Source organism: Dermacentor albipictus, chromosome 1, assembly GCF_038994185.2.
Source record: "Dermacentor albipictus isolate Rhodes 1998 colony chromosome 1, USDA_Dalb.pri_finalv2, whole genome shotgun sequence".
Lineage (NCBI taxonomy): Eukaryota > Metazoa > Arthropoda > Arachnida > Ixodida > Ixodidae > Dermacentor > Dermacentor albipictus.
This window is the reverse complement of record NC_091821.1, coordinates 153,763,687-153,784,537: the sequence shown is the minus strand read 5'-3', so window position 1 is coordinate 153,784,537 and position 20,851 is coordinate 153,763,687. Positions and strand designations below refer to the sequence as shown.

Here is a 20,851-nt window from a genome sequence, read left to right as displayed (position 1 = left end):
ACTTCTGAGCACGCAGCGAATAGCATTGGAGACACTGTGCCCCTTTTCCTGACACTCTTCTCAATCGGTATTTTTCCGCTTTTCTTGCGCAGAGTTATGATATATGTTGTATATCTGTGTATATTTCCTGAGCTATTCACGTGCGAATCCTCTGCTCCTCACATGTGCGGTTCCTCTGGGCATCAGGGGTGACGGATCTACACGTACGTGCCAGGCTTCAGAGAGCGGCTACACTGACGTCAAACTACCTTCAATGGCGGGGACTAGAGCTATCAACGGAGAAATGCTCGCTGGTTGCCTTCACGTGCAAGGCAATGGGCCCATACGTCATTAAAATCAATGGACAATTAGTTATGAGATGACCCACCGCCTTCGGGGAGTAATAATAGGTTGCGACCTCTCCTGGAGCCCTCATATTGCCTACATGAAAAAGAAACTCAACATGATTACCCACGTGCTCAGATTTCTTGCGGGAAAATCGTGGAGTGCATCTGTACGAGCGATGCTTCAACGTTATACTGTACTTTTCCTCGGCTTCATGCGCTACAGCTTACCTGTGCTGGGCAGGACCCGAAGAACAAACGTACACGTCCTCCAGTAGGTTCAAACTCAAGCACTGAGAATATGCCTTGGCCTTCCCAGATGTGCATCTTCAGCAGCCACTGTGGTCATCGCGCATGCTCACCCAATCACAACGTATATTCGCGTTGATGCCTTAAGAATGCACATCAGGCATTTCGCCCGGATTAAATCACACCACCTCGCATCACTTCCTGCTTCTTGCCCGCACCCTGCATTCAGCGATATTATTACTTCGCATCGTGCAGTGCTTCCGTCAAACTTCACGCCTGCAGCAAGACCACCATTACCGTTGTGGTGCCTAAATCCCCTCGAAGCCCTCCTAACCATATTCAAAAGAAAACACAGTCGTCATTTTTAGCCCTACAACAAGCCACACTACTGCTCCTGCATGAGAAACGCAGCGGACGCCTTCAAATTTACGCAGATGGTTCAGTTTCTTCTGCAAGCTCAGCAGGAGTAGTGGTTATTCCCGCGAAGTCCGTCACCATAAAATTAAAGACAGTGCATTTTACATCGTCGACGGCTGCAGAACTCGCCACCCTCCGTGCTGCTCCAGAGTTCGTAATTAAAGAACCGTCACAGGCATGGTCAATCTTCTCCGACTCCAAAGCGGCTCTCCAGTGCGTTATGTCGCCATTTCGTCATGGACAGAATGAGTAAGCAGTCACTGACGTAAGATTTCTTCACCACCACGCAATAGAGAAAAAGGACAACATAGCGTATCAGTGGATACCGGACCATTGCGGTATCTACAGAAACGACCGTGCAGATGAGGTCGCCGGATCTGCTCATGATGGTCCCCACTGTGTAGCTATACCGTTATCCAGAACAGACGAACCTACAGGGCTTCGTTCACTCGCATGTGAACTTACTCTTGCACTGTGGAACTCGGCGGAATTTACCAACGCTCGTCTCCACAACTTGGATCCGAATCTACGGCTCCGCCTTCCGTCAGGACTACCTAGATCTATGGAGGTGATTCTGTGGCGCTTGTGGCTTGGAGTGGCCTTCACGAATGCGTACCCATTTCGAATCGGAATGGCCAACAGCCCTACATGCGATAACTGTAGCTGCGTGGAAACAATCGCTCATCTTCTCTGTGAGTGTCCCCGCTTCAGTGCGCCCAGGAAAGAACTTTCAAGAGTGCTAGATAGTATTGACAAATGCTCTTTGTCGGAGGAAAAGATCCTGGGACACCGGCCGAGACCTTCCTCAGCACAGAAGGCTTTGAAAGCGTTGTTGCGCTTCTTGCGGAGGACTGGCCTTAGAGACAGACTTTAAGCGGTGCCGAATTCTCCTTCCGTTTTTCTCTTTTATTTTTGCTCTACCTTCCTTATTTCCTTTATTTTTTTGCAATATCTCTTTTCGATTATCTTTTATTCCCCTTACCCTCTTTCCCCAGCACAGGGTAGCCAGCCGGTCTGAAAACTGCTAACCTCCCTGTCGTTCCGTCAATTATTTCTCCTCCTCCTCCTCCACGACTGCCTGAATTTCTACTGAACAGAACGCCTTTCTGTAATCTATTTAAAGTGACATAGCGAGATTGGTCATACTCCGAATATTTCACAATTACGAAATTGACGGCATAGATGTGATACATTGCTCAATATCCCTCTCTATAAAGCCAGCTTATTATCTAGGTTGAATGAAGACAAGTGCTGCTAGAAAACTATATTCTAATTAAATTATCCATAAAAATACTTTGCGCAACACCGAAAGCTATTTAATGAGCCTACAATTCTGCAAATTTTTGATGCGCTATAATGTATTCTCTTGCATATACGGCATCAATTCCAGCACGACTATGACGGTACCTCATGTCACATGTGCCAAACTCTTCTTGCCTTTAGCGGGCTGGCGTAGGCACCGAACGATAACTTCGTAACTTGATCGCGGATGCCCTTTTCCGCAAGATACGATGGCCCTTTACTTCACGTAATTCGCTTCAGGTGGCGTATGCCTGTCTGTCTACTTCCACCCAGCACTCTAATTCGATGCGGCTTCCAAAAGAATAATCCCACTCTGCATGAATGAAGTGCGCCGTACAGATGCACGAAGATCATACACATGCAAAATGTTTATTAACAGTAAAGGGGAAAAATTCCAAATGGCACCGGTATAGTGCTTGTGCGCCACACTACGGTACTTTCAGCAGACGTTACCCGCTGTCGCCAATCACTCACCGGTGCTGCAGCGTCACGTGATAGCATGACAATAATTTCTGAAATAGCATCGAAAGGTTACGTTGTCACCATTTCTTTTCTTCCTTACATTCGATTTTAAACTCGAGTTTATCTTAGAACCTTTCAGTGAAGTTTCCCTTAAAACCCGGTTCCTGCAGAAAACGAAAAACCACATGGTCGAGTGAGGGAAGGTCAGACTCCAAAAATCGACCAAAGGCTTTCGGCCTCCACAGGAATTGGTTTACAGGTCACTGCTGCCAGCTTGTTCGGAATATTTCCGCCTTTCCGCTACCATCTAAAACAGAATTCTCGCGCTTTTTTTTCTTCTCCTTTTCTTGTACTTACCTGAACGTCTCTGGAATGGCGCGTGCAGATATCAACTGCAGAGGACATTGCTGTGCGATTGCTCCGACTTGGTCCAGGCACCTAGGGCTGAATCCGCAAAGCAGTTCGTATGCTACAGTGGTTTGCAAGAAGAGGCAGCCGCTAAGCGTGATAGCAAACATGTTATTAGAGAACGCGACTTACTAAGTAAGAAAAAATTTGTGAATCCTGTCTCTCGTTAATTCCTCATGGTTTTCAAGAGAACGTTCGCAAAGAGGGAAGGAAAACCGACAACGCAGAACGTAAAGTTTCTCCTTCCATTTTTATCGGCGCCTTTGCGCGTTCTACGACAACCTTTCATGTATTCATGATTACATTTTTTTTCTCACCGGGACATAGATGCGCCGAATGTATCTACAAGCAAGTTCGCCGCGAAGTAAGAACGACACAGGGGCGTATCGTATCGTTCGTAAGAACTTTTCTTAATTGCCCGTTCGCTAATAAGATGATCGTTATAGCGATTTTTCTGGTGCCCGTTCTTACGAACTCATATATCATACTAACTGCTTTGCGAATACAGGCCCTGTGTCCGGATTCACAAAGCTCCCGCGCTATTAGCAGCCAGTGACACCGTCAATGCGGCGATCATTTTGTTATTTAGCCGGTCATGAATGGCGGGCGACCGAGCGCAGAGGAAGTGTTGCTATGCGCGATCAGTTTTGTGAATACGGACCCTGGTCGAGTTTGTGAAAATTTCTTGACACTCTGAATCACTCTGTCAATCCGAAGTGTACACTTCTTGGCCTGCATGCCAAGCTCTAGCATGCCAGGGCCAATCCAAAGTGTACAGTTATTAGCCTGAAAGGGAAAGTTCTCATACACCTGTATGTAGCACGAAGCTACAAAGGAAACCCACACATGTTTCGCAGAAACAAAGCTTCGTAGATGAAGAAAAATCTGTCGTGGTCCGGCATGCCCATTGTGGCTCAAGCATGGCAAGGCCATTCCGAAGTGTACATTTCTTGGCCTTCATGACCACAGCGGCTGAAGCCTGGTAGGACCATAGTTTTGTTTCCGTAGAAAAGAAATTTCGTGTGCCCAATTATAAGGTTTATCTTCACGAACTAAAGGGCGAGCCAATGCGCACAATCAAGGGCAGGTACGCTAGCAGCGCGCGTGGCAGCACCGTCTCTAGTGCCATGGCCCTCAGTGTTTCGACTTGAATACTGAACCTGCGCGGACGCTGTCGTTAACGGCTAAAGCGAGCACATTGAATTTTGAAAGAGTGATGCAGATACAAGAAAGCGCCGCTATAACGACACATCTTTTGTCAACAAAGCTGCGAGTGAAGTTGCATCGCTGAGCCGCCAGTGCCCATTGGTTTAATGGCGCTGACAGGGCAGCATGTGTTTCTCTTGCGCAAGAACGTTTCCTTATCCCTCACCCGTCCCTCGCGATAATGCTGGGGGAGATAACGGTCGCTGCGGCGATGAACAATCGCGGATTTACGTAAGAGGAGTTTTGTGGACACGGCCGCACATCGGAGCGTTTTGAGTGCGAGCCGTTTGTAACCAACCGTACTGCATTTAGCACTTTCGTTTAGTGGCCCAACGGAGTTGCGGTATTCCTTTTCTGTCTTTTGGCTGGTTTTAGGGCATTAGAGGATCGACGTTCGAGCTTAGATGATGTACTATGAGCCACAATCTGAGTAGCTTAAGATGCTGCACTGCACAAAAACTACAATTCTATGTTAAAGCATGTGGGCCGACAGATGTGTAACTGTGATCCCCTAGAGTTTACAGCGACATAGCCTACTAATCACTAATCAAGACATGACAAAATTCTGCAGCGCTGTATGTCAGCGAAAAAAGAGCTGAAATGAGAACAGAGAGAAACAACACAGTTGACATATCATCTGTGTTGTTGCCACACAATAATATTATATATGAAGGATCGTGCAAGTGCGCCGATGCTTCCTTTGGCAAAGTTGAGCAAATGTGTGCCGTGCGTCGTGATGTTTTTTTTTTTTTTACACTAATGAAGACGCCAACTTTATTGACCTGATACTCCCCTTGATATAGGATCAGGGTGACTTAAAGGGAAAAAATAGCGGTAATATCCGCTTTCTCGGGCATACAAGAGTCTACGACATGCTTTCTTCCTTCAGCCATACTACAAACGCCCCGAAAGAAAAGAACTTTCAAACCAAGGAAATGATTCTACGACGTTAAACATTATGCTTCAACCTTAGCCAGCTTTAATCCTAACATAACACGCGACCAGCCCACGGTTCAAAGGAACGGATTCCCCTCTTACCTCGAAGGTACACTGGTTGAAGACAGGAAGCTAGGTTTTGAGGTGGAGCAACGGATACGTTGACGCTCGCTGCAGTGCCTCAGTCGCACTTATAGTCCTGGAGGAGCACACGTTCCACGCGCACAGCCAAGGGGCAAAGTTTGGCATCACGGCGCTGGCCAGAGTCAACGCATCGAGCCGGGTCCCGGCCGAGGGGCAATCGCTCGATCAAGTGTCCCGTTCCGAGATGCACGCCAGACGCGGCCGCTCGATGACGACTCGGGCCACGGAGACCCCCGGGAGCGCAGAGAAGACGTGAACAAGTCGACCAAGCGCCGTGGCCTGGCGACACCGGGCAAAAATGAACAGCTCACTGAGCCCTAGGCCAGTGGCATCACGACATAGAGAAAGTGTCGTTGCAGTCAGTAAAACGAAGCCACTGGCAGGGCACAGAGAGAACGAAACGAGACCTTACAAAACTTTGTTAATAAGCGAACAGCGAAGTTTTTCACGTACACCGTTAAAGTGGAGCGCCGCGCACTTCGGTGCAGCAAGCCGCACCGGACCACAACTACTGCAAGTGAAATACGAGAGGAAAAGACGAATGTGGAGCTGTCAAGGGGGAAGAAGGTTTCACGGCAGCGCGTGGGAAAAAACAAAGCCCGGTCGGCGTTCAGAGCTGCGCGCACCACTCTCAGGGGCCGGTCGATGCCCGACCGCGGGCGCGAACACGACTGCGGCCGATCGCGGGCTTTGGTGCGGGCTGTTTGGGCTGCGCCGGGTTACGGCCCGCCGGGCCTGGGGAGAGGAGCGAACGCCAGATGGCGGCACACGCGCATGCCGCGCATGCGTCCTGCGCGGTGCTGAGCCGTGCGGCCATCTCTTGAGGGTGGCGCTAACTACGCTTCGCTGCGTCGATGGGATGAGGAGCCCGTGGTTCGGGCCACACGTGTTTTCTCTTCCCTAATGCATTTGCGTCGTCGAGGGTTATCCTCCGGGACGTCGCGACGGGAGAGCGCGCGCGGGAAGCGCTCAGCTGGCCCCGGCGAGTTTGCCGCTCCAGCGCCGGTCTTCCGGGAAACGCTTCAGCTGTGCGAGATTATGCACGCTGTAGGCGTCAATCAGGCCGCAATCTTCAGAAGCACATTTGCGTCAGCGGCGGCAAGACTAGCGCGCAAGTGCATTTCCATCTCTGCTGCATCCGTGCGGAAAAAAAGAACTTTGTGGATGACCACAGGTGTTTTATATGGTATTTCTGCATAACAAGCTGAAGAAAAAGTATCTCTGGCCTGCCTTTCTAGTTTATTAGAGTCGTCCTTCCCAAAACAACTACTGAAGTTACACCGGCACTTCTCTGGGCATGTATTGACTTGCGATGAGAAAGGCGCGCCACCAACATAAAATTATGATATATATAACCACTGAAATATCTGCGGATGCGCCACTTTGCCAGCTAACAGTAGCAGATTATATTAGAGAGGAGTCTGCCTTAGTCCGGAAGTCTACAATTATTTTTTCTATGTACCTCTCTGCTTCTGTAGCGTGGACAATGACCTACTGGGGGAGCCCCGAGTTTACACTAATTATCTTGAATCGTGTCGTGAACTATTAATAGGACATGCACGCTGTATTACCGCTTTAGAGAAAGTATAGCTGTTTTAATGAACCCGCCCCGGGAGAGGGCAAAACGAATGCGCAAGACATACTAAAAACCCATTTCCCACACACGCACCGAACTCAGCAGCGTATCAGTGCGGCAAGCTCATTCCACCTTCCTGCTTACCGAATATGTTCAATTAGATGGCACTGAATGTCAATACTTGCAGATTGCCACAATGTGCACTCATCGTCATCTTATTTTGGGCCCGGCCTTATTAGCTGTCTCAACTGGCCTTCCACACACAGCTATCATTCGGTGCTTCATTACAAGACGGCATTCGAAATTAAACGCACACGTAACGTGTCAGAGAGAGAGAGAGAGAGAAAGGCAAAGGAAAGACAGGGAGGTTAACCAGAGATTATCTCCGGTTGGCTACCCTGTACTGGGGGAGGGGCAAGGGAATGCAATAGGTGAGAAAGAAAAAAGAATAAAAAAAGGGGGAAAAACCTAAACACACACACGCACGTACACACGAACTATTTCTGTGGGCACTGTCACGCAGCCCACAAAGGAGCACCCTAACTTGACAACCCGCGTGCACGCTTATCTGGCCCTATATTTTCCACTGTCCTAAAGGGCTTCTCCCATTCGCTTTTCCCCATCCTTCAGCACAGGGCTGCTAACCGCACGCCACTCCGGTTAGCCTCTTTGTGCCTTCCTGCTTTGTCTCTTTTTAACTGCTGTGCCTGTTTAAAAGTAGAGCCAAAATAAATCTCGCGTTGCACCTTGATATGTTTGTTTTTAAGACGTTTTTGATGCTCATCATCGGCTACCATTTCAGCTCTGTCTGATACAGAAAATGCGCGCACTAATGGCAAGCTCTAATAAGAACGATACGGTATGTAGACAACGGGAGAAAATAGACTGGATAAAGACGCTCGCATCATTGCGAAACCAACTCCGGATTTAGACGTGATGTGTCAGCCGGTATTATGCCAGGTGCAAGTATTGAGACAGATAAGTTCACTGTAGTTTTCAAGGGAACACTTGCTGTTGTGTGCACTTGTGTTAATCTCATAACCGCGTTTAGTTGCTAACGCGAACTTGTGTGAAAGAGCATATACCAACGCAGCATGCCAGCGCGATCACACGAGCAAATCGTCTATACTCTACCTGCTGCAGCTCAGTTTCCCGATCACGGGGAAATACGTGTCCGTCGGCACGACACTCCGACGATTCCATGTGAGTAATTGCGAGTGCAGCCACTATAGTGCCAGCAAACTTGCACTTTAATATCGACCCGATTTATTTTTCTTCCGGGAACTGCCAATCGCGGCGATTTCAGAAAAGCCCGCGCGTGATGCACGCGCACTATAACATTGCGCTGCAGGCCCCGAGTCACTTCACGCCGCGCGCTACTGTGAGTTGGCGCGCCCGCGTCGAGCGAGGGCAAACACGCCCGCCAGAGCGAACAGCCGGTCTGCCCCCGTTGGGCCGCTGTCCAATGTCAGCGTCACGTGACGCGAGATGATTTGCTCGCGGGAGCGGTGACAGTGCGCGGGCATGGCCGTGGCTCGGCGCGGCGGCTATCACCCTTTGGCAGCGCGTCCACTCGAGCCGGGCCCGTCTTCTGTCATCGCACGCCGGGGGGAATCAAATCGCGAGACGCAAGCCAGAGCCCGCTCCGCCCGGCATTCCTGCACCAGGGGCTGCTCGCTCGCCCCCGCGCAGACTTGAAAAACACGCGCGCAGCGGTCTCCTCTCTTCGCGCAGATGCATCGCAGGCACGCGTGCGTGCCACTCGGCAGCATCGCGCAACCCGCGCCATGCTAACACCCCCCCCGCGCAGAGATGCCTTTCTCCCGGCGAGGAGCTGTCGTTTTTTTCTCGGCGCGCTGTAGACTGACGGCTACACCGCGACCGTTGCAAATGTGTCGCTCGCGCGGGGTTTCGAGACGGCGTTAACGTTTCTGCAAATTAATTCGCATAGGCCTCACGCTGACGAAGACAACCTGACGCTATAGCTCGAGATTCTCAACTTTGTTCTCAATATGCCGCGATACCTTCCATTTTCTTTCGTCTGCCTTCATGTTCCTCTCACCCAGCATGCATATGCACCTGCCCGTGAACTCGGGCAAGCGCTCTTGTCAATGTACTCTCATGTACCCTACCACCTTGTCCACGAATAATTAGACTGATTTGACTAATATTTGCTTCGGAAACATTACTTATCAAACGAAATAAAGGGAGAATTCTCGACTGAACCGGAAAGGGGCCGTGAACGTTATAGCCGGGCTAGTATTATGTAAAGATTCTTCTCGTGTTATTCTATTCCTTTCTAATCATTCGTCCCCCTGAGTGGTCGATGTCGAAGATAGAGGGGAGATGCTTCGTGCGAATCAATGACGAATTAAGGGCAAAATAATCGAAAATTATAATACTTATTAAAACACTATGTAACAATTATTTTCAGAAATTTCATAGCCACACAGAGCGCATTCAGCCGTCAAATGGCAAGGAACACTTACGAATGAAGAACTATGAATTTGGGCCCAGGGCCTGCATTCGTAAAGAGTTACGAGCGCCATAATCGCAGGCCCGCATGTACAAAAACAGCCGGTCAATGCTCAGATGCGTAAGAAACGTGCTAGAAGTGTAGGCGGACTCAGCAAAGGCCGCATCGAAGATGTGTGGCTAACTGGGCGTGTCTTCCATGTGCTACGTGCCATTGGACACCGCTGAGGACAGCGCACGTCGGGGCTGCTACTGCGTGAAAGCTACATGCGTGCTTCTTCACGGGACGAGTTGCCGAAACGTTTGATTCGTATGTGCTCTCTGCCACAGGCTGTCCATCTTCGCTAACCATAAGTCCAGCGTAAGCATCGACTGGAATTTCCTCTTCCAAACAATTACAGCGCTTGGTGAATACAGATTGCGAGGGAGCTCTTAGTGTTGTCTAGGAGTTGAAATACGGGGGTTCCATCTCAAGATCACGTGAGGCCGTCTAAACCTATCGAGAACTCAGAGACTCATTAACTTTTGTTTGCAGTAATGCAGTTTATAGAGAACCAGGGGTTGAATTCAGAAAGCTTTTTGATCGTATAGTGTTGTTTGCCATTGGCCGGCCGCCTTCGCTAATAATATGTCTACGATCACGACTGACTGGCGTATGTTTTTACGAAAAATTCTGGCGTAAATACTGTTTCGTGAATACTAGCCGAGAGTCGCCGGAATCTCGAATTTTCTCAATATTCTTTTTTCTCTTGGAACCGGCTAGAGAAGGCAACATGCCAGAATTTGACAGTGGTAATATGTTGTACAGAATAGGTTTTAAGCTCAGCACTTTCGTGCCTGACAAGTCGGCCGTTCCACATGTTGCTTCTCTTGTACCTTTTTGGAGCGTCGGAAACGCCCTGCGCGATTCAGCGACCATCTGACTGTATTGCCTTGCAGAGCAGCTCTAACGTTAGCCTTACATTAATGCGAGCATTGGTGCACCGAAAACATCGCACAAACTCTACCTGTCCCGATAAGTATTCAGATTAAATATACAGAAAATTACGAGACTCTTCCCTTTAAGAGGAAGCAATATGTACTGGTGATAGGCAATCGGTATTCACCTATACCACCAATGAATACGTTTGATGAATGAATACGTTGAATGAAAGCACTTCACAAAACGTTTAGCTCATTTACAATGCGTTCAAACCTCATAACGCTATGTAGAGACTCCCCATTCACTGACATTCCCTCAGGCAACTGCTTCAAATTTATTATTCATCGCACGAATAACAGTACTGTATACACGAAGAAATCTGTCTTTACACTGTCATACATAGCGTTCCAATGCTTGCACCGGCAGGCTCTATAGGGCTCCCGTAAAACATGTGCAGAGTGGCGAGTTTCACGTTTTGTGCGCGTACAGCAGAGCACGTCGAAGCATGCAATGGACCCTGTCACATTAGTTTCGCGTATGTCCAGCCATGAAGTAACTGTTGGCTTAGGCCTCTCCATGCATTGATCAGAGTGGGACTACGTATGAGGTGTGTTTCGCGGGCATTGTTTTTTTTTTTCCCCTGTACGCTCGCACTCGTCGAGCCGAGCGTAGATTACGACCGCTATTGCGCTGCCTGGTATTTGCTTTGTACAACTCTTTACTCGCTTTCGGAGCGCATGTTTCGCGTCATGGGGCCAGCGCTCTGATGGGCAGAAATTACTCGCTTCCTCTCTTAGGCTCGCCGGTCTTGCTCGGGAAAGACGCGCTTGTCTGCGTTTGCTTCACGCACGCGTTCGCATCGCCGAGTCGAGTCCGCGTGATAAGAGCCCTGACAAGCTCCATGAAGCCTGGCAAGCAGCTACAGGAGAGAAGACGAGGCACGGACCAGGCGGCGGAGCGAAACCCTTTTCGGATTAAGCCGCGCGGCCCCGAGACAAGCCAGGCGAAGGCAAGACAAGCCCCAGAGAAACCGACAGCCGGGCGCAGAACGACGAGGCCTCTGAAACAAGTGCAAGAAGCGATGCGCACGCGCACCCACGCACGCACGCACACACGACCACAGAGTCGAAGCGGCCAGGGCGGCAGTCGAGTCAAGTCAAAGCTACTACGCGCTCAGACTGTATGCAGACCAGAGCGCCGGGACGGGAAACAGCGCCACGCCCCGTGCGCGCGGCCTGCAGTCACTTCCCCTTTAGGCCGCGGGTCCGGCCTTTCAGAAGCTAAGCTCGCCGCGCCGGGCTCGAACTCGGACGCTCTATACCATAAATGAGCAGCATGGTGCGTGCTTTATCTGGCAGCACGTTCAACTGCTGAATCGCGCGAGTGGTTCCGACAGAATCAGCAAGGCTCCGTCGCGGCACGTGTTCCGGATTCGCCACGTCACGAAGGAGAGGTTTCTTAACTGTGCAACTCCTGACTGCAGCGTGCGCCGACAGACGCAGTTCTTACGGCACGGATGATCACCTGAAGAATAACCCTCCAACACAATGAAAACCGTATATTAGCGCAGCGACCAGGCTAATGGGCTTGCGCAACGAAGAGAACAAAGCTCATCACTACAGACGATGCGCATATAGGACAAACACATAAATATTACGAAGGCGACACACGTGCGTGTCAGCTTTGGTCAGTGCTCCATCGAGAAGCTGCGCGAGTCGAAGCCAGTGGAGCCCCCTATGACGACTGAAACGATGATGCAGATGATGCAGCGTTTTTGCCGTTCAGAGAGGCCTGAGATAGAATGTCACTTTATGATTAGCAGATCCAGAGGGCGTATGTTGAACCACTTTGGTTTGATGTGTATTTAACTCAGGGAATGGAAGAGTGAACCAATGCTAGTCGCTCCGAGTGGGTCACCACTCAAGACAACGAAATACTAAACACCTTCAAGCAACGCTCGTGGTTTTATAATTCCGGTCAGTTTCCATGTATTGTAATGCGAATAAATGAAAACAAATGTCTGTTTCCTTTGGGATGGTGGTTAACTGGCAGTTTTCATCTGTCGTTTACAAAATCTTGTCATAATTACTAAGACTTGAAACCTTCCACTAATCTATATTGGCAAAAAGCGCTATAGCGCTTTTCTTTTTTACTACATTTATGACTTTCAGCGCACTCTTCAGTTTTGTTGGGTCATCTTTACAATACATTGCAAATATTCTTCCTTAGTATGGTATCACCTGTCTGTCTTCGTTTTTCTTTTTTTTTATTTCACGTACGCAGACTCATTTCCCACATTGAAACAATTAATGTTGGTCGCCTCGCACTATCAGATATCATTCGGCTTCAATGGGACGTGAAACCAGTGTTTCCAGGCAGCGATAGTGTTTACAGTCGAAAGCAGTATATATCTTATCGGCTGTGTGCCTATCATACCACTGCTGAGATCGAGGCTGATCCTGGTGCGACGGCAACACGCTTTCCTGTGAAAGTGCGGTACGATTCCGGAATTGAAGGGAGAACTAAGCCGATGTACATACATACCTTCTTCACTTTCTGGAAAATGTAACCTGTGTTGTAGAGTTTAGAAATGTGTAAAATGAACACCTTCAATTATTTCACGCTGCCCAGCACAATGTGCACTCCGATGGTGACGTCACGGTGCGTAACCCGCGCTGTGCACAAGGTTTACATGCTATCGTAACTCCACGAAATTAGAGGGCTCAGAAACCGCAGGCAACGTGCGCAGGGTGTGGGTTTTATTCCGACTTGCAACGTGCTGTTCCTTGACTTTGCCCGTTTTTTCCGAACAATACTAACATTAACGTTTGTGTGTGTGTGTGTTTTTTTTTTTTTTGAACTAGCGCTCTTTCTCACTTGAATAAAGTTATTGGTCCTGTTTTAGGGGCCGTTTTGAGAAAATGCATTACTCCGTGTATTTGTATACCCCGGACCACCCTTCGGGACCCGATTTACTTTTCTCAGCTCTCTTCGAGCGGGGGCTGTGACTTGTGACGTTTATTCCTATCTCACTATCGTTGTTCTTTCCTCATTTCCACGAGAAAATAAGTAGCCATCATCACTGTAAGGTGACTGAATATCCTTCCTTTACTTTTAATAAAGAAGTGCGTTAAGGCCTCCGCAGGCGGACCATAAAGACGCCCGCCTGCACATAATTAAAACGCAATAATTCCTTTACGGCCTTGTGTGGCTTTGTTCACTGTAGAACCGTATGGCGGAGCCTCTGGCCCAAAAACACGCGCCTGCGCATATGAACGCTGCGGGCATCGCTGTTTGCGCGCAACACCTGTCTGCAAGTCGTGGCCAGTGGCTTTCCCACCGGCGACCACCTGCACTCAAGCATCGTCTGCGGCGCGGACCCAACATGGATGCGTACACTCACATTCGCCGACGTTGTACACGGGGTATCCCATTGCCATGACAGTATGCTGCAGTGTGCTGGACGCTGTATATCCGCTGGAGCACGCGATGGTGGAGCCGCCGTAGTTCATCGGGGTGGGCTCACAGCCTCGCCGGCGCGCTCGCCGCCGTCATCGCAGAACGCACGGCATACGTGCCTCCCGGGTTGCGCACTGGCCCAGATGCGGTTCGGCAAGACGCTCTCATTGGCTCCTCCAGTCACGTGCTCCTCAGCAACATGCTTTTGATGGAAGAAAAGAAAGACAAATTGGTTGCGGCATCTCCGATCCTCGCAACATTTTCGAAAGACAACAACAACAACAACAACAACAACAACAACAACAACAACAACAACAACAGCAACAGCAACAACAGCAAAAGAGACAAGTGAGATTCGAACTCCGGTCTTGCCTGCGACTTGTGTTTGCATGTCTATTTGCGTGTTGAGATATTTCTTCGTTATTCTTGCCTGGAGTAGTTTACTTAGGATTTCGGAATAGCCGACCCTAAAGACGCCTACATTCCCAGTTTCCTACATAACAGGAATAAGGAGTGAGCGGGAAAGTTTAGCACAGACAACTACCAGACGTATCCACACTGGAGTAATTTGTTACATTCATTAGGAAAAGAGGAAAAAAACGGGAGGGTGGGAAGCCGCCGGCATCGTAACATGCTGTCTCACCTTTTGGCGGACACTTGACCTGTCCTGCGCCCAAGCAAGAAGATCTAAAGATAACAGTATAAAAGCGAAGAAAAGCGACAGGTAGGTTAGGATGAAAGTTGACAGAAACAAAGAAAACAAGTGAACATAAATAAACATAAATGCACACCAAAAATAGAACGAAAAAGCAAACAAAGATGGTAAATGCTAGAGGTTCGACAAAAGGCTCGTATAGACGATGACAGAAAGAATCGCTAAAGAAAGTCCTCCAATCTCCTAGCGGCATTCCATGATATTGGTTTTTTGTTTAATTACTGATACCGAAAGTGTTACTCTGTTTTGTTACTGTGCCGTACATTTTACCATGTTTTAGTGTTTTCTTTAGGTGTGGAACCTGAAAGTAGCTGTTATCGGTCGTCACACTACCAGGGGCAAAATTAACAAACTTTTCGTTCGTAAGTGCTGCTTGCCATTGGCTCGCCGCATTCGCTAATAATATGAGCAACATCCCGATTGGATGACATCTGCTCTTACGAACAGTTCTAGCGTAGGAATATTTTTGTGAATAGGGGCTCAGATGTTTTGGTGGAGATATTCTATACTCAGTTGCATTACATTCTATGTTTCTGTTGGTTGTCTTCAGTAATTGGCTTGCTCTATAGCACGTACAGTACTCAGGAAGTTCAGCAAGTATTCAACCAATACTAGACCAAATTATTCATTGGCTCCGACGTCCTGCTGATGGAAGTTATTTCGCTATTATTATTATATTATTATTATTATTATTTATTTATTTATTTATTTATTGGCACCCCCTTTGAAACAGGGCGGCAAGAAATAGACACCCAGTCTGCTTGAGATAATCAGGTGAATGATACGCGCCTATGAGTCAAGTATTTTGCCTACATCTCCTCAATCATTCCTTTCTGCCTTAAACCTCTATACAGCAGCCCAGCTGTACAGGTGTAATATGATGATGATGATGATGAAGATGATGATGATGATGATGATGATGCTTTATTAGCATCCCACTTGAAACGGGGTGGGAACAAATCGTCATCTTGCCTGCTTGAGTTACTCAGGTATGCTATCAATGCACTTCGTTGTAGCGTTCTTGTATAAATCTTTTTAATTTTCTGTACCTACATTGTACCGCTACCTATGCCTGTAACGGATCCAGTCGTATCAGCTCTTCCGTGCTTATTTTCCACCAATACTCTAAATGTCTCTTGCTTATCTCGGTCGCTGACCGGTTGATACTTCCGTCTACTTTAAATTACTTCACTTTATTTCCAACACAAAGTTGGGGGTCCTCCAGGCAAAAAAAGTTGTGGTAGACAACTTGAGGGGACCTGGGGACCATGCGGACAGCAGGCAAAGGGATTCGTTCACAACACGAAAACTGGAAAGATTTTACATCACTGGGTATTTTGAAACAGTGAAAATAATGTACAATGCAAGATAAAAACAAATAAAGTTATGTATTTGTAATCCAAGCGCTTCTGAAAGTTCTGCGTTACGCATTGGTCTCGCTGGGTGAATCCCTTCGCATTCCATTAGGATGTCCTGAGTGGCCTCCAGATTTTTACTGCGGCATACGCATGCCTCATCTAATTGCGAATATTTGCTCCGGTATGTTTTTAACCTCAGGCAACTAGCTCGAGCCTCAAATACATAGACCAAGTATGCCGAAATAATAGACCAAGCATAAACCGAATAATAGAGCAAGTACACAAGCACTATATTTCGCTGTCCAGGCAAACAAACGAATAAAAAATAAGAAAAAAATGAAGTGCATGATTAATTGGCGGCAATGATTACACAGGCATAATGTATGGCATCATTGGCAGAGGGCCCGCCGGTGGAGTGATGTGTGGCTAATGCGAATACTTACACCACCACTGCACCCTTTCTTTGATCACGCAAAAGCAAATCAGCCATGATTAGCCTACATAAACTACACATGAATATATCTCATGCGTAAAGCTAGACTTGAAAAAGAAATTATTAACGGCTCGCGAAGCGTTGGGAAAAAGTAGTAAGGGCAGACAGAAAGATAAAGAAAAATCACGCAAACAAATAGAAAGAGAGGGAGATGAAAAAGAACACACACACGGAAGGAAGGCAGAAGTTTCACAGTCGTTCAAACAGGTCGCTTGACCGGAGGAACTTCAGTAGCGCCTTCGTCGGCGTCTGGTGCTTCTGGTGTGAAGACGGCATCAGCCGACACTCCAAGGTTGTCTTCTCAGACAGAGGCTGGTCGTCGACGCGTGCCAACGCCGTCACTAGCGACTGTCTCTGGGAGCTGTAGCGAGGACTAATAGCAGAGGACATGTTCGATTGTTACCTCGCTGCCGCAACTATCGCAGACAGCACTGTCAGCCATTCCGATGCGGCAAGCAAATGAATTTGTAAAGGATACTCCAAGCCACAGTCGGCAGAGAACAGTTGTCTCGATTCGGTATAGTCAAGATGGAATGCGTAGTCGGAGGGATGGGTCCAGGCGGGGCAGTCGAGTACGACGGAAACCTGGTCTGTTCTACATGGATCGTGTGCCATCACGCGCGAGAAAGAAACGATGCAGCTTTGTTGTTGCATCGGTTCTTGATAGCATGATGGGTTCCTTCGCGGCATCTTTGTGAGCCCTCTTAGCAGCTTCTTCGCCATGTTCGTTGGTAATGATGCCGCAGTGGCCTGGGAACCACTGAAAAGTGATCTCATGTCCTTCTTCTACTAGTTGGTGATATAGCTGCCTTATTTCCAGCACAAGTTGGTCTGATGGTCCACGACATAGAGCGGATAGCAGACATTGCAGGGCTGCCTTTGAATCGGTGAATGTGCTCCATCTTCGTGGTAGATCTTCATGAATCATGGGTAGCCAACCAGACTCTTGACTGGTTAACATCCCTGCCTTCCTATATTCATCTCTCTCTCTCTCTCATGAATCATGCGAACTGCGCTGCGAAGTGCAGCAAGCTCTGCAGCAGTCTACGTTGTCCGATGAGAGGTTTTACACTGAATGACCATGGCTTTTTCGGGGAAGATCACAGCTCCAGCAGATCCGTCCACAGTTGTCGAGCCATCAGTCTAAATGTGATGATGGTCCTTGTCTGTCTCGTGCAGCATGAGCAGCAATAGCTCCTAAAGAGCTAGCAAGGAGAATCCTGCTTCTGTTGGAATTCCTGCTACCTAGAGTCGAACTTGTGGACGAGCCAAACACCAAGGAGGTGCGAGTAGCCTCTCAGCAGGCGTATAATATCTAGGGAGGCAGTCACGGTAAGCTCATATCTCTGGGCGAAAGGAGGCACGAGTTTGGTCTTTGGCAGTGCGGCGACGTAGTGGAAAGGGGCGCGGGCAGTATGTGCCTAATGTGTACTCTGAGCCCTTCCAATATCATATGAGTTGTGACTGGGTAATATTGAGCCATCTCAATTGTTTCTGCTGTTGATGTGCAGCGCGGCAATCCAAGACAAACTGAGTGCCTGCGCCTGAGCACTCTCGATTGAGCGGATGTTACTTCTGCACGTATTGCTCAGTACAGGTAAGCTGCATCCCAGATACCCGAGAAACGGCGTCCTGTAGAGTTGCAACATCGCATGTACTCACGTACCACACATTTTCCCTCGAAGAAGTTTGCAACGGTGTGAAAAGCCGTTAGACGTTTTTTCAGATTGGTCACATGGGGACTCCAGCTGAGGCCTCGATCAATGATCATTCCTAAGAATCTGTGCGTCCTGGCGTAATAGAGGTTTTGTCAACTGATAGTTATGGCGAAGAACGTCACTGGCTTCCACGTACATGCGACCAGCGCACATTTCTCAGGTGAAATCTGGAGGCTTTGTTCGCTAACATACGGCGATATTGAAATCTCGGTTTTTTAATGCCTCGCGGGCACTTGCAGCGAGATCCGGGATCATTGTTTGGAGCGCGCGGCGCAACCGAACGCGTGCTCCGAACAGCGATCCCCGATTGCGCCCCTGTGGACGTGTTGCACCTGACGTTCACACGCAGATGTCATCGGCGTACATTGACATAGTCTGCTTACGTGATTGGACTTTGTGTTATTATCATTGGGAGTTGGCTTTCAGTTATAGTGTGACGTTAGTGAACTTTTGTTACTTGAATTCGTGTTGTTATGATGTCACTATTTTTGTTATGATTTATTCCTTTTTTAAAATCCCTATGTGAAAAGGGATAGCCAGCGCCGATTAAAAGCGGCAACATCTCATAAATACCATATAATAAAAAATTTACATCTGACAGCAGTTGGTATGCGTTCCATGAGACCGACAAGAACAAGGTTGCATAGTGTGTAGCCCATGACGCCACCTTGGGGGACATCACAGTGCGTGGTGTTCATAGGTCAGATCGTAATCGTACCGCACAAAAAAAAAAGAAACTTCATGCGGGTCCACCGGTACACTCAGCTACCGAGGCCAACCGATTCAAGAGCATCAAGTACAGCGCCACGAGCAACATTGTCATAGGCTCCTTTTACGTCCAGAAACATGGTGACAGATAACCGTTTAGATCTCATCTGATGTTGAACCTGAGTTACCAGATCGATGACATTATCAATGGACCTGACCAGACGTCAAAAAACTGGCCATAGTGTTTCGATAAACTTCGTAGAGTTCCAGGTACCACTCCAACCTGGCAAGGATCATGTGTTGCATCACCTTCCCTAAGCAACAAACTAGCGCGATTCGGCGGTATGACGTGAGCTTTAGTGGCGACTTGCCATGTTTAAGGAGTGGTGCGCTTATCTCCCATTCTTGAGGAATGTTTCCATCCAGCCAGAATTCATTGAATATATCCAGCAACGCATTTCGTGCTCGCTGATCCATGTGCACCGAGAGAGGGAGAGGGAAAAAGAGGAAAGGCAGTGAAGTCAACCAGAGGCGAGTTTCTGGTTTGCTACCCTGCACTGGGTCGGGGGATATAGGGGCTGGAAAGAAGGCAAAGAGAGAGAGAGAGAAAAACGACATGTGGCACAACATGCGGTACGATATGCCACCTGGTCCAGGCGACGACCACCGATTACACAAAGCAAGAGCCGCATGGAGCCACTCGGTGGTGAAAGGCAGGCTCATGCGTGAATCCCGTGAGTGCGGCATGATGCTATCCTTGCCAAGGGAGCCTGCGTACGTTGACTGACCTTCACATCTCCCTGCAGAAATCTTCTGCTACCTCGATGTCCTCTCGACGTTAGAAAAGCGCCAGGGCGTTGAATGGCCAGCGTTGTTCGGGAAGTACACGTAGGTCTCGCACGGTTCTCGATATAAGAGAAAGAGGTTTTCTACGGTCTAGGGATTCACAAGATTTTGCCCACCGTTGAGATTCCAGTTTGTCCATTCGGCGCTCAATATTCTTCTGCGTGCGTCTGACTATTCCTAGATGATGGATGGACTTTGTGCGACGGTTTCTTCGGTCGGCCTGCCGACGACTCCGCACGGAGTCGCTCCAACTCCACATCGGTTTCCAAGAATACTGGAGAGCATGTCAGCGTGCACATCGCAGTCTGCGTTGCTTCCGTGATTGCTTGCTGATGGTTATTGAAAAGTTACATTATTATTGTGTAAGGCTGGTGAAATAACTGATCCCTGCGCTCCTTGGCCTATACTCACAAAAGACTCGTTCGCTTTAGAGATTGTTCGTAAGAGCATGCACATTTGAACCAATTCTGACGGGGTACATTATATTATTAGCGAAGGCGACTGGCCGATGCAAAAGCGCACTTATGGACAAAAAATTCGGCCCTTCTATAGGTACAGTACCCTTACAAAGATGAAATAATGGGCGAGTGGGTACATGCTGTAGAAAGAGCACCACACACAAAGGACAATCGAATGGGACGGCCGGTACAGCACGGGCGCTGTGTCAAAACAGCGCCTCTATCGCCGCCTATCATGTTCGTCTTTTGTATTTCGCGCTGTTGGTCAGCATGTAATACCAAATCGCCCGGCATTCCATCATAGTAACTTTACAAATGCTTCGCATTTTTTCCACTATGTTTTACGCTGTCTCTGGTGTCGCCTCTTTCATTTCAATTTCTCTGTTGCGCAGGCTTCCTTTATCCACAGCGTTATTTATGCGTTCGTTGCCGTATCTTACAAACACCTATCAGAAGGACTATCTGGGCAACTTTGTTTGCATGTCAAGCGCTTTGAAGTTAATAAACACTCAGAGTTGGCTGAATGTAGGACATCGTTTTGTTTATATTATTTTCGTATCGTTTATTACCTATATACATTACGTGAGCTAAAGTGCTCCATAGTTTGTTGCTTCATAAAAAGAAAAAAAAGCAGGCGTTGGGCACCAGCTCTAAAAACAATTTTTTTTCGAGTAGC

General features: G+C 48.2%; 1 protein-coding gene across 3 annotated transcripts in view; it reads right to left on the bottom strand.

Annotated features, from left to right (window-relative positions):
• nvy (CBFA2/RUNX1 partner transcriptional co-repressor nervy) overlaps nt 1-20,851 on the bottom strand; it is a 177,544-nt gene that overhangs the window by 149,627 nt on the left and 7,066 nt on the right. For 2 of the 3 annotated variants that reach the window (XM_070527583.1, XM_070527581.1), the window contains exon 2: nt 13,824-14,081. In XM_070527583.1, the coding sequence (XP_070383684.1) occupies nt 13,824-13,932 (109 nt within the window). In that variant the 5' untranslated portion in view covers nt 13,933-14,081. Of the gene's footprint in view, nt 1-5,405; nt 6,173-13,823; nt 14,082-20,851 lie in introns of those variants that run through there. The other variant, XM_070527591.1, reaches the window with a different exon arrangement.